General features: G+C 40.5%; 1 protein-coding gene and 1 long non-coding RNA gene across 2 annotated transcripts; one reads left to right on the top strand and one right to left on the bottom strand.

Annotated features, from left to right (window-relative positions):
• Window positions 1-2,375: 2,375 nt before the first annotated feature.
• Window positions 2,376-7,594, bottom strand: LOC110794674 (uncharacterized). The gene is made up of 2 exons (XR_002535091.2): window positions 6,995-7,594; window positions 2,376-2,658 (listed from the first exon to the last, which is right to left on the bottom strand). It is a non-coding gene; the product is annotated as an uncharacterized lncRNA (long non-coding RNA).
• LOC110794673 (formin-like protein 11) lies at window positions 2,657-6,174 on the top strand. The gene is made up of 4 exons (XM_021999637.2): window positions 2,657-4,378; window positions 4,468-4,658; window positions 5,009-5,244; window positions 5,319-6,174. Exons 1-4 carry the CDS (start codon window positions 2,772-2,774, stop codon window positions 6,039-6,041), a joined length of 2,757 nt encoding a protein of 918 aa, XP_021855329.2. The 5' UTR covers window positions 2,657-2,771; the 3' UTR covers window positions 6,042-6,174.
• Window positions 7,595-14,938: the final 7,344 nt, after the last annotated feature.

Here is a 14,938-nt window from a genome sequence, read left to right as displayed (position 1 = left end):
GAAAAGGGAGGAGCTCAGGTAGCGATGATTCTCGATGGGCAGTCGGCAGCTGGTCAATAATCTAAATCAAAATCAAAATCCTAAAATCAAAAACCTAAATCAAAATCTTAAAATCAAAAACCTAAAATTAAAAACCTAAATCAAAATCCTAAATCCAAATCAAATCCAAATGAACGGCGAACTTGACGAGGGAGAGAGGTCGGCGTCGAGATCGATGTAGCCGGAGAAAGCTTCCATGGAAGGCGACGACTTTGAGGAGAGAGAGGGGAAGCGCGCAGGAGGAGGAAAGAGGCGGAGGCTTTCAGTAATTTTGAACCAGGAGAGAGGAGAGGGGAACTTCAGGCTTGAAATGAATTTTTTTTTTTAAAAAAAAAAAATATACTGCGCGTGTTCCCACTCGTGCGTGGGAAACCAGGTGGTCTGACAGACGCGTGTGCGTTAGGCCGTCTGACAGGAAAGTTGCTGATTAACAATACTTTGTATATATTAACGACTTTCCTAGTGTGATTCAAATGTATAAGGTTTTTGCTAGTGAAGAAAAAAAAATGTAAAATCGTAAATCGAATCATAAGATTCTACGATTTAAATCGCCATATTTTAATATCCATGCCCGTCATTGTTGTTGGCTCGATATACTCTCACTTGTTAATCGACTATCATACACTATTTGGCGAGAAGGTTATCATACACTTCTGGTCGTTACAACTCCATCCAAATTTAGTTGTCAAAGTATCAATTCAAAGTAAAAAAAACACTGTGACAAACTAATCTTGACAATAACAAAGTTTTCGTAGCAAATTTGCTCTCCATAACAATCACATCAGAACGTAAACAACAGTAAAACACAAGTATTGTAATCCATGTGCAATCCACGTTATAACCCAACAACATATATTTCAAATACGCACCAACTTATTTTCAGTCCTTTAAAAAATTTAATGTACAGTTGGTTTGAGTACACGATAAGCACATGACAATTCTATGTTGTTGCATATTAACACAAATATCTCCAACTTGAGGATATAGACACTATGTAGCAATCTCTATGTACAACAATGCTCATATAATATGAGGAAGTAAAAACCCCGGTCTGTTATATTTTTGTAAAAACATAACATCAAATAATTCAATGAAATGGTACATGTTTTAATTGAAATGGTACATGTTTTAATCGAAATGGTACATGTTTTAATCTAAATGGTACTTTGTTTTAAATGAAATAGTATACTACTCATTTCGAATCATAACGTATAAAAATCACCCAACACAAGTGTAGCACATCCATCACACATCCAAATACACACATACCTGTGAATCTGTGATCTATACATCCGAGCATACCCAAATTTCCACATAATCACGAAAACAATTTAGATATTGCAATGCAAATATATGCTCAAATATACTCCGTCAATTAATACAAATAATAAAACCTACCCTTAATTTTTTTTGTCATATCTTACCTAAAAATGGCACTAAGTCGGGCTGGGCCGGCCGGAAGCATGGCACGACCCAGAACGAATTAAGCAGAGCCACGTAACACTTAACAAGCACGGCCAGATAGCCGCATTTTTCCAGAAAAAGCACGACAAAACCTAACACGACAAAGTACATCAACACTTAGGCATGGAAGTCCGACCCAACACGTGGATTGGGTCGTGCTTGGGCCACTTTTACGAAAATTGTGGCCCAACACATAACAAGTGGACTCAGTATTTGTCGGCCCGCATGTGGTCTCGGCCCGAACCTAGCCACATGGCCCACATCCATCTTTAATCACATGTCGATTTCACGTACGAGTGATAACTAATTCCAACCAGCAGGGCTACCTAAATTTTCCGGTACACGATTAGAAAATATATTTTGTCCTAGTTACCACATTTCACGCAGCAACTGTACTCAATCATACCCAAGTAAGGAGTATTGTCTATAATTTTTCCAACATTAATTACATGCTCTTTCCTAAGATACCAAAAAGGCAATATTTACCAGAATTACCACCCTGATTTTGTTAGTAGGGAAGCTGACTTAAGAAGGTAGTTCAGCTTCCCTACAACTACCAAGGTAGGCAAAATCAACCAACAAGAGGGGCCCACTCAGACTTTACATAGTCTTGATTACATTATCATTTTTAACCTGTCTTAAGAACAAGGGCAATAATATGACAATATCCCAACTGTTTAATATGACTGACCCATAACATCAGTCTTACAGAAACCGACACTTTTTTAATATCATAATAATCATACTAATACACACCCCATGCAGCTTAACTTCCTTAAACCACATCTTAAACCCCATAACTCTGCATCCCCTATTCCTCTCTCTCTCTCTCTCTCTCTCTCTCTCTCTCTCTCTCTGTTAGAAAGATGGCGTCAAACGAAAAACTATTAACTTACGAGTAATACGAGAAATGTCGGGTTCATAACGATTATGAGCACTCACTCATTAGCTTAAGAAGCTAAAACAGAGTAATTGTCAGAGAGGAATTAATGTGAAGACTGAAGAGAAAGACAATAAAGATGAGGGCCAGTACAACTACAACTGCCAGGCTCAGGGGTTCCTTGGAGTAGCAATTAAGACTTTCTCTCTCCTCCATTTTTTTAACTCTTCTGCTAGATCTTCTTCACCTCCCAACCCCAACAGCAGCTGCTGCAGCTGCAACAAAAAGGACAAGAGAATGTAACCCAGATTTAGGTTTATTAAGCAGAAAAAGTTGGGACTCATTTCATTTCTGTCCTGCTTTTTTTTTCTCACCAAAAAGACAAAAAATGGAAAGCAATAATAATCATAAAATGTTCTCCCTTACAATGATGACAATATTAGTGTTCATCATCATCATCATTACAGATCATAACATGGGAAGCAGCATTACAAAGGTGAATGATTCCTGGGATGAAGCAGAGAAGAGTTTACGAGTTTATGCTGAGAGAGACGAATATAAGAACAAAGCCATTTTCGGGGCAGATGACAGTGAGATTAAAGAAGCTCAGGTGTTGGAAAGATTCAGGGCTTTGCTTGGATTAAGAATCCTTCATAATAACAGAATAAAACAAAGAGATAATGGATCACCTGCACCTGCACCTTCTCCTTCACCGTTTTCTATCGAAGCAAGTGCTCCATCCCCTGCTCCGGTTCCTGCCCGAGCTCCGGTTCCTGCCCGAGCTCCGGCTACCCATACACACTTGCGTCATCATCATCATCGACCACCTCGGCCTCGACCAATGCTGCCAATTCACAAGCTTGATGATAATCAGAACCAAGGAAATGGGACAAGGAAGATAGTTACAGTAGCAGTAGTTGTTCCTACTGGAGTAGTGTTGTTGGTTTTCGCTCTTGGGGTGATATTTTGGTTTAGCCATAAGAAGGTGGCTACAGGTACAGCTTCTGTAAGTAGTGACCAAGGAGGGAACAGAGCGGGATCAAAGAGTGTAAAAGCTCAAAATTTGGCAAGGAAGGTAACCCATGACCTTAATTCTGATTTGTTTTACATGGACACCTTAACTACTGTTTTAGAACCGCGAACATGTATCAAACAAAGTTTTGATTGTTTAGACAAATCAGTAGTAGAAAACATGGGAAGCACATCATATGAGAGAAAACATTCAGATTATGAAGCTACACAATTTGAGTCCAGAGAGAGCAGTTCTCTGGCAGAAGAGATCATATCTGTTCATGAGTATTCAGGATCTAGTAGATATGAATCTGACGATCAAAAGTCTTCAAATGGTGATAAAATGGATAGCATTGATAAACATTCATCCGAGGATGAATCTTTTCATTCTTTGTGTGATTCGCGTTCATCTAGTAATCGTAATCTTCGGCTTTCTAATGTATCATTTAGTAGTTTTAGTGAGCCGGTGGAAATGTTCTCCCCAAACCGCAATTTACCTTCAAACCCTCCTCAATCAGCATCATCTAACCAAGAACAGCCAACTCATAAGATAGAAAATGCTCTAAATTGTCTGCCCAATAACACAACACCATCTTCATCGCCTCCGCCTCCACCGCCACCACCTCCACCCCTGTTTTCACATGTTTTTCCTTCATTCAAAGCTTCTAACTCTTCCAAGGTGGTACAAACTTCATCTTCAGAAACAGAGCAGACACCAGAAAAAGGTTTAGCTTCACCATCACCAACCCCAAAGATTTTAGATGCTCCACGGAACATCCCACCTCCTCCATGTCCACCACCCTTCCTGAATGGAAAGGCTAGCTCATCTAAAACGCCCCCTCCTCCACCTGGGCCACCTCCATCTACGCCACTGGGGAAAGATGGCGCTCCACTGACAAAACTGAAACCGCTTCATTGGGACAAAGTACGAGCTGCACCAGATCGATCTATGGTGTGGGACCAGCTACGGTGTAGCTCATTCGAGTAAGTATTACATTACTAACCTCTTATTGTCAAAGAATTATCCTTTTAGAGCACTCGGTTTCAGAGTATAAAAAGGGATTTTCTTGCAGGTTGGACGAGGAGATGATAGAATCACTATTTGGCTACAACCTGAAGACTGTATTTAAGAATGATGAAGGAAGAAGCAAAAGCCCCTCTCCAAGCAAACATGTTCTTGAGCCGAAAAGACTTCAGAACATAACCATACTCTCCAAAGCTCTCAATACCACATCTGAGAAGGTCTGTGAAGCACTAGAAAAAGGTACATCTATACTTCTGAAATCAAAGTTTTGTGGTCTCAGTCTCTGTCACAAGAATCACTCCCCCCCACCCCCTACCCAAACTGCCACCCCCTCCCGGGACCAAGGCAGAAAGACATACAGGGGCTTGTCAGTTTCTACCTCTGCTACTCCGTGACCAAAAAAAATTAAAAAAAATTAGGATGTGTGATACAATCTTGATTCTTAAATGAAAGTTTAAACCTACAAAATCAAAGGAGATTTGACAAAGCTAGCTTCTGCATATAGTTGAAAAGATTGTCTAATGTTAATTACTTGTCATAGAACTGCATCACGGCTATCATTAACAGAGTATAGTATTGTCAAAAAGCAGGGGAAGGTTTAAGCTCACAGCAACTTGAGGCTCTGGTAAAGATGGCACCAACAGAAGAAGAAGAAACGAAGCTATCAAATTATAAGGGAGACATAAATGAACTTGGATCAGCGGAGAAGCTAGTTAAAGAGATGATGACAATACCCAATGCCTTGCAAAGGATTGAAGCAATGCTTTATAGAGCCACCTTTGATGACGAGGTTGTGCACCTGAGGAATTCATTCCAAATGCTTGAGGTGAGGTTCAATTTCAATCCCTATTGTTCTTTTCCAACATTGCACCTATAATTATTCCCCATTTTCCTCCATAGGAAGCTTGCAAAGAACTGAGATCAAGCAGGCTTTTCTTAAAACTACTAGAGGCTGTGCTTAAAACAGGAAATAGAATGAATGTTGGAACAATCAGAGGAGGGGCCAAAGCATTTAAGCTCGATGCACTCCTTAAGCTTGCAGATGTCAAAGGCACAGACGGGAAAACGACTCTGCTTCATTTTGTGGTACAAGAGATGATACGTGCTGAGGGAATTCGCATGTCAGACAGCATTATGGGGCAGATAGACCGACACACTAAGAGTGGAACTATAGAGGAAAAGGAAGATCATTATAGAAGGATGGGTCTAGAACTTGTGTCTGGTCTAAGCACTGAACTCTGCAATGTGAAAAGAACAGCATCGGTAGACTTGGATGTTCTAGCAACATCAGTTTCAAATCTATCAAATGGAATGTCTAAGTTACAGCAGCTGCTAAACAAGTATCAAGCAAAAACAAATGACAATTTTGTCAATGCGATGAAGATCTTCTTAAACCATGCAGAAAATAACTTAAAGAAGTTGCAAGCAGAGGAAAACAAGGTCCTTCAAAGTGTACGAGAGATCACGGAATACTATCACGGTGATGTGAGCAAGGATGAGGCTAACCCACTTCGAATCTTCGTGATCGTACGGGATTTCCTAGGAATGTTAGATCAAGTATGTCGAGAGCTAAAAAGCTTGAAAATCCCAAGAGCTTCAAGTCCTTTGGCTCCATTTCGGTAATAAAAGTGTTTGCTTGCCTTCAGAGTTGATAGGTTATCAACAACTTTTGCTTGTTAGATAGGGATTTGGGGTGCTTAGCCATGAGTTGATTCCACCACGTTGTGTAATGATATCAATATCTAATTTGGCATGAGATCAACTAATCCAGTGAGTTTTATACTATCAAAAGAAAGAAAGTTGCTTAACAACCCTGTTTAATACAAGTGGTCTGCAAAGTAGCTTCTACCAGTAACATTTCGAATTCTAAGCAAAGCTACAACCTAAATTAATTCACACCACTCTCTCTTTTGCTGGCAATATCCATCTGTTTGTCCAGCATCACATTCAGTGATCAATACCAGCACCCCCTCTCACTTTCAGCTCTAGTATAAAAAATACAACCCATCACCAAACGTCCTTCAAAGCCTTAGCCGAACATGGAAATAAACTGAAAAGCTGAATCCAGGAAAACAGTTTTTAATCTCACAACATACACAAATAGCTACTGCAGAAATGTGATCCATCTTCCTCAAATTACACTATACATAATTACACAAATCCTCAATCGCGAACAACTTCACAGGCACCAGACCAGATAATTCAACAGAAACATCAATTCTCCAAAATCCAAACAGCTTTACATCAATTCTAAGCAACCAAAGAATTTAACAACACACCCTCTAAAATTAAACCCCTCTCAAGTAAAACCCACATCCTAGAACATTCAAAAGTGAAGCAAATTTGCACCCCAAAAACTATAATAAGGTGTAGAATTTTAGCAAATTGAAAGGTACAAATACTCCTAGCTACACAACATAATGTTGAATAAAGAAAACCCATTAATATAAGAACAATTTCAGACACAGAAACTCAACAAAAATACCATAAAAGTCATGCATTTCATCAAAAGTCGATTTCATAATTACAAGAATTTTAAACGAAAATGGCATAAAAAGGAGAGAAGCACAAAAAACCTTGTTAAGAAGATGAAACAGTTCCAGCAGGAAGCTCCTTGACAAGAGCAGCAAGCGCTTCGGGGTTGAAACCCAATTCAGAAAGGGCGATTAGGAGAGAGATTGTGTGACGATCAAGTTGAGTGTTCAAGATGTTTGACATCTCAAATACTAGGTCTAAACACTCCTTTGCATTTCGTGCTGCTTTTGAATCCATTGTTGTTGTGTTTGTGGGTGGATTGTGGAGTTGTAAATTGTGTTGAGGGTTTTTTGGATTGGTGATTACTGAATAATCGATGTTTCCCAGTTTTTTCAATTTCCAATTTCAGGGGCTTTTGTTAGTGTAAATTGAATTTTACTCCGTGGCTCCCGGTAATGGCCGGATACAGCGGTCTGCCATGAAGCGGAGTAACTGGATTGGGGCGGACCAAGGCTTTATGCTCTTTATCTAGGCTGGTCTCTAGTTTTTTGTTTAGTTTGATCTGATTTAAAAAAAATTGTGAGTAATTTTATTTTCTTTGATCTAGTCTGATTTTTCTTATTTGAATTTACTCTCTCAGAATCTAAATGTTTTTCCTATTTAGAATCTTGACATTATTCACAATTGAAAAGAATCTTATGAATTACGTTCAACATATAAGAAAAAAAATACAGTCATGTGGGGTTCTTGTTTGATTCGTCTCAATTAGTACTTTAACAATATAAAATTTTATAAATTTTAATAACACGTAACTAGTGATATTAACGATGTAAAATGTGCATTGGCATGTGTGCCAAAGGAAAATGGGAAAAATATTTCGGAACAGAGGGAGTATTAAGCAATAAAAATAAGGTAAAGAGAACAGAGCCCAACACAACTCAACACAGGAAAAAAACATGGCACGGATCAGCATGAGTGCGCCTCAAATATACAAGCACATTGCAATTACTTGACATGTTAGAGTCGTGCCTCGGCCACATCATTGTTGGTAAAACACAACACGTCACGGTCATACAGGTCGCCACAACAAAGTAAAGTGAAATGTTGCATAAGCCTAGGCATGTATGCTTGAAACAACACGATATGATGAGTATATGGGACCAGGTTGTTCCAAGGTCGCCCTTAAAGAAATTGAGGCACAAAGCACAGTACGACATGACATAATCTATCAAGTAAGTCATATCATGGATTAGACCTTGGAACAACCTAGTCCCATTACAGAATCTATCAAGGCATACAGGCCCATTACAGCCCAACTAGAGCAATTTTAGGGCTTTTGTAGACTTGTTGTTTTCAAATGAATGGCATAATTCTGAGTTTATGTTGATACATTGCTTAAGATTAGTGGCGATTATTTGCAGGCTTGGGTGGGGATAGACTGGTGTAACTTTACTTTTTGTCCATCGGGACTAAAATAGCAAAACTAAGCCTTTTTTACGCGCTAGACTTATTGTTTATACCGACTATATTAAACAAAAAAAATCCAAAAACAAAAATTGACAACCTTGAATCAATGGGACGTGGGAAAGTCACCCCTCTAAGTATCCTACTCTATGTGTTAGATAGAATGTGATATGTATTTCTTGTTACGGAGTACTAAGGTAACAATAATGATGCAAATGTGCAATATTCTTTTCTTAACCTTTTTTTTTTTTTTTTTTAGAAAAACGCCTTTAGGCCTTAATTTTCATTAAAAGCGAGACAAAAGTCCATAGCTATTACATCTTCAACGGCACTAGAAATATTTCTCACCCATACTCTAATCGAATAGCTAATCAGAGAGAAATGAGCTATAATATGTGCCGCCTGTTCCGGCCGTGGACTCGGAACAGGAAAAGGATGACTAACTCCCGACTGAGGTTGCTGACTGGATCCTGCACAGTGAAGCCGTTAACTAGCCTCGGGGGTGATCCGAGAATTACCCCTCCGATGCTTAAGTCAGATTATGCTGATAGCTCTGTAATAAATGCTCATAAGAATGATTGGATTGGAATTGCCTACCTTTGGCATTGATGGGGGTCCGTATATATAGACGGGTTATTTGTACGGAGGACCCGGGTTATTACCCGTTGGTTCCGGATCCTCCCTTTCGGCTCTGATAGGCAGATGATGTCAGAGAACTGCCGACTGGGTTTGTAAACCCTGGATGCCGACTGCACCTTTGGTGCTTCTTGGGAGTATATGTCTATGTTACAGCTGTTATGGGTTGTCCTACCGGCATACCGGTAGGGCTACCCGTACAACTAGCCCCCTCAGAGTGACTACAGCTGGTTTTTACGGTCTGTAGTTGCTCTGATAAAAAGAAAAAAGCGAAAGCTGGGGGTAAGCCCCCTATACAACTAGCCCCCTCGGGGACGATCAACACCCCACGGGTGTGATTGTTCTGTAGATGGTTGTTTTACAGTGCGGTTTTTAGCTCAATACTTGTTCTGATGTCACGACTAGCCCCCATTAGGACAAGGATTGATTGCTTTAAGTGGAAGGTTTTTTGTATGCCGGCTGCCCATGTTTGTGTTTGATTCTCTTGGCTGACTGTTATCCTTGATTTCTTTGAATGACTAGTCCCCTTGAGTTTCTAGGCTGACTAGCCCCCTTGACTTTATTAGGCTGACTAGCCCCCTTGACTTTATTAGGCTGACTAGCCCCCTTGACTTTTTAGGCTGACTAGCCCCCTTGACTTTTTAGGCTGACTAGCCCCCTTGACTTTTTAGGCTGACTAGCCCCCTTGACTTTATTAGGCTGACTAGCCCCCTTGACTTTTTAGGCTGACTAGCCCCCTTGACTTTTTAGGCTGACTAGCCCCCTTGACTGACACGTGGTGACGGTTCATTTTTCTTTATGCGCGTGGCGGGAGATTTTGAAAAGTGTTTTGGACACGTGTCGGCCATCCGGCAAGTGTGGGGAGTTGTGATATTTTCAACCGCCCAGATCTGCTTCTTGTCGTTTCAACTTCCTTTCGTTCTTTTAAATAACCGTTTCTTCTTTTTTTTCTTCATTTCCGCTCTTTCTTATTTTCCTTTGCCAATTTCCGCGCTGCCAATTTGCTCTCTTTCTCTCTCTTGTTTTTCCTCTTAATTTTTGTCCGTTTCTTCCTGCCGTACTTTTCCGTTGGGGTTTGGTTGTCTCTCTTGGTAAGTTTTGAACTTAGTCTGGTTTTTTTAGGTTGTCTGCTGTTTTGTTAAGGTTTGGCTGTCTGATTTTCTCGTGTTGTTCTTTCAGTTGGGTTGTTTGAGGGACTTTGCAGCTGTTTGAGAGTGAATTTCCAGAATTAGGTACGGTTTCTGGTCTTACTTTCTCTTTTTGTCGGGTGTTTATGTTCTTTGCTTGCATGCGTTTTGAGTGGGGGTAGCCAAAACATGACTGGTAGGGTTGGGGTTAGTAACGTGATAGATCTGTCAGACACAAGTAGCGATTCTGGTATAGAACTAAATATGGACGGGAATACGGCCGGTAGTAATGCTAAGAATGCTGGGTGGGGGGTAAAATCGAACACGCCACCTCCTTTTGCGGAGTTTATGGGTGGGAATCCTGTTACCGGCCCTTTTATACCCATGACTGCGGCTCAGTTTACTCGCTCACAACAGCTACATGGCCTGCGGGCACGAATGGAGAGAGAGCTTAGGCCGAATGAGCATAACGTGCCGGCTGGGGAGCCGATATTAGACGTAGATCCGATTTCGGTTAGGTACCATTTGCGGGATTATCGGGAATTTACTCAGCCTGGCGGCTCTGGTCTTGGGGAGTACGGTACTAACATCGGCAATATATATGTTTCTAGGGTCATGTTAGGTTATGATACATATGACATTTACATAAATCATGCGGAAACAACCATTAACCCAGGAATCATATTATTTACACATAATCATATAGCATAATTAGATGCATACTCTTTGTTGCGTGCCCTCCCTAGCTGCGCCCGAACCGAACAAGAACAAGTCTTTTAGGACTCCAAGTGTCGTCCCTCCGTAGATAGTCCACAGCACGTCCGGATCCGCCTTAAGATTGACCAACTAGAATCGCCCTTAAGGTACTAGAAAATTCGGCACTTTTATGAGCAAGATGTGTTTTAATTTTCTCTCAAAAAACTCACTTTTGAATACTTTGAAACTTGTGTATAAATTATGACCCCTAGGCCTTTATTTATAGAGTTATGGAAAAGGAATCGTAATCCTAGTAGGATGCGAATTAATTAGAATTAGAATCCTACATGAATTCTATTTAATTAATTTATCCAATTAGGAATAGACATTTAATCATACACTGACTCTTGCAGATTCAGGAATCACGCATGAGCACAAACTCACACACACACGGCAGCCACAAGGACTGCCCATGCGTGCGAGCTGCAGCCCACGCAGCAAGGCCCACGCATCCGTGGCCTTGGCGCGCGCTGGGCTTGTGGCGTGCGTGCTTGCTGGGCGACGGCCTGGCTTCGTGCTGGGCCTTCGTCCGGCAGGCCTCGTCCGATGCTAATTCGTACGATACGCTTCCGATTAAATTTCCATTTCCGGAATCTATTTCCGATACGAACAATATTTAATATTTCCGATTCCGGAATTAATTTCCGTTTCGAACAAATATTTAATATTTCCGTTTCCGGAATTATTTTCCGATTCCGGCAATATTTCCGATTCTGACAATATTTCCGTTTCCGGCAATATTTCCGATTCTGGTAATATTTCCATTTCCAATAATATTTTCCGATACGTACCATGTTTCCGTTTCCGGCAACATCTACGACTTGGATAATATTCATATTTCCGATACGATCCATATTTCCGTTTCCGGCAATATCATCGTTTCCGGAGTATTCATTTCTTGCCTGTGACGATCTTAGCTCCCACTGAAACCAAGATCCGTCGGTTCCGAATATTCATAGATGGAGTATTTAATGCCATTAAATACTTGATCCGTTTACGTACTATTTGTGTGACCCTACGGGTTCAGTCAAGAGTAAGCTGTGGATTAATATCATTAATTCCACTTGAACTGAAGCGGCCTCTAGCTAGGCATTCAGCTCACTTGATCTCACTGAATTATTTAACTTGTTAATTAATACTGAACCGCATTTATTAGACTTAACATAGAATGCATACTTGGACCAAGGGCATTATTTCCTTCAGTCTCCCACTTGTCCTTAGGGACAAGTGTGCATTTCCTAATTCCTTTGTCGCTCGATGCTTGCTCTTGAACATAAGGTAAGAGTTGTCATCCTTATTATGTCCAGAGGTGTTCCTCGGTTTCAGAGTTCAACTGATCAAATAAACAGATAATCATAGCCTATGATTCATCCGAGCACGGCCATGCATTTCACAGTTTCTAGCTCTCCGAGTGGCCTTGTACAACTTTTAAGCATCTCATCCCGATTTATGGGAGGACAATCCCAATCTTGCGATCTTGAGATTAGACTTCGTTTGATAGGTGATTACCTGAGCGTTGCCTTTATAGCCTCCTTTTACGGTGCGACGGTTGGTCAACGTCAAAGCAACCAGTTCTCAAACAAGTAATCTCAAATCACTCAGGTATTGAGGATTTAGTGTCTAATAATTTAATGAAATTTACTTATGACAGACTTTCATCTCTTACAGTAAAGTTTCATAGGTCTTGTCCGATACTAGTCTTCCCAAAGTAAGTATCTATGCAAATGATTATGACATTGCCATGTCCACATAGTTCAAGAAACAGAACTACTAGTCATCTTGCATTCTAATCGTCTAACGTTTTCTATGCGTCCAATTTTATAGAAAACTCCGATTAGGGACCATTTTCAACCTTTGACATTCAAGTTCACTTGATAGACATTTCTTAGTCACAGGACTGGTCCTGACAGTCTATCTTGAATATATCGTCAAGTTGAAGGGACTCATCATTTAATAAACCACAAATTAAATGGAAAAATGAATTTCTTTCATTTATTGTGAATGATTAACCAATAATGTTTTACAAAGATTTAAACTCTAAAGCTTTAAAACATTAAACAGAGACATCAAAGCCATTCTCCAATATGCTTGATTCCCATAGCTGCAGTGTGCGAGTTGTGCTTCGCTTGCGGCAGAGGTTTAGTTAATGGATCTGATATGTTGTCATCAGTTCCAATTTTGCTTATCTCGACTTCTTTTCTTTCAACGAACTCTCGTAGAAGGTGAAATCTACGAAGTACATGCTTGACTCTCTGGTGGTGTCTAGGCTCTTTTGCCTGTGCAATAGCTCCGTTATTATCACAATACAGGGCTATTGGTCCTTTAATGGAGGGGACTACACCAAGTTCTCCTATGAACTTCCTTAGCCATATAGCTTCCTTTGCTGCTTCATGTGCAGCAATGTACTCCGCTTCAGTTGTAGAATCCGCAATGGTGCTTTGCTTAGCACTTTTCCAGCTTACTGCTCCTCCGTTGAGGCAGAAGACAAACCCAGACTGTGATCTGAAATCATCTTTGTCGGTTTGGAAACTTGCGTCCGTATAGCCTTTAACAATTAATTCATCATCTCCACCATAGACCAGGAAGTCATCTTTGTGCCTTTTCAGGTACTTCAGAATGTTCTTGGCAGCAGTCCAATGCGCCTCTCCTGGGTCTGACTGGTATCTGCTCGTAGCACTGAGTGCGTACGCAACATCCGGGCGTGTACATATCATAGCATACATTATTGAACCAATCAATGATGCATATGGAATCCCACTCATTCGTCTACGCTCATCAAGTGTTTTTGGGCACTAAGTCTTGCTTAGAGTCATTCCATGAGACATGGGTAGGTAGCCTCGCTTGGAGTCCGCCATCTTGAACCTATCAAGCACCTTATTGATATAAGTGCTTTGACTAAGTCCAATCATCCTTTTAGATCTATCTCTGTAAATCTTGATGCCCAATATGTACTGTGCTTCTCCTAGATCCTTCATCGAAAAACATTTCCCAAGCCAAATCTTGACAGAGTTCAACATAGGAATGTCATTTCCGATAAGCAATATGTCGTCGACATATAATACTAGGAAAGCAATTTTGCTCCCACTGACCTTCTTGTATACACAAGATTCGTCTGCGTTCTTGATGAAACCAAAGTCACTGACCGCTTCATCAAAACGTATATTCCAGCTCCTGGATGCTTGCTTCAATCCGTAGATTGATTTCTTTAGCTTGCATACCTTTTTAGCATTCTTTGGATCCTCAAAACCTTCAGGCTGTGTCATAAACACAGTTTCTGTTAAAACGCCGTTTAAGAAAGCAGTTTTGACATCCATCTGCCATATTTCGTAATCGTAATATGCAGCGATTGCTAACATTATTCGAATAGACTTTAGCATTGCAACTGGTGAAAAGGTTTCATCGTAATCCACACCGTGGACTTGCCTGTAACCTTTTGCAACCAATCTAGCTTTGAAAACTTCAAGTTTCCCATCCTTGTCCTTTTTCAGTTTGAAAACCCATTTGCTTCCAATGGCTTGGTAGCCATCTGGCAAATCGACCAAATCCCATACTTGGTTTTCAGACATGGAGTCTAATTCAGATTGCATGGCTTCTTGCCATTGCTTGGAGCTAGGGCTCGTCATAGCTTGCTTGTAAGTCGCAGGTTCATCACTTTCAAGTAATAGAACGTCATAGCTCTCGTTCGTCAAAATACCTAAGTACCTTTCCGGTTGAGATCTATATCTTTGCGATCTACGCGGGGTAACATTTCTAGATTGACCATGATTCTCACCAGATTCTTCTAAAGATCTCTGAGTTTCATCCTGAATGTCATCTTGAGCATTCTCTAGAGTTTGTTGTTCGACTCGAATTTCTTCGAGGTCTACTTTTCTCCCACTTGTCATTTTGGAAATGTGATCTTTCTCCAAAAAGACACCATCTCGAGCAACAAACACTTTGTTCTCAGATGTATTGTAGAAGTAATACCCCTTTGTTTCCTTTGGATAGCCCACAAGGATACATTTGTCAGATTTTGGATGAAGTTTGTCTGAAATTAATCGTTTGACGTATACTTCACATCCC

The sequence above is a fragment of the Spinacia oleracea genome, chromosome 4 (genome assembly GCF_020520425.1).
Source record: "Spinacia oleracea cultivar Varoflay chromosome 4, BTI_SOV_V1, whole genome shotgun sequence".
Taxonomy (NCBI): Eukaryota; Viridiplantae; Streptophyta; class Magnoliopsida; order Caryophyllales; family Amaranthaceae; genus Spinacia; species Spinacia oleracea.
Note: the sequence above shows the minus strand (reverse complement) of the source record. Positions and strands in the feature narration are given on the sequence as shown.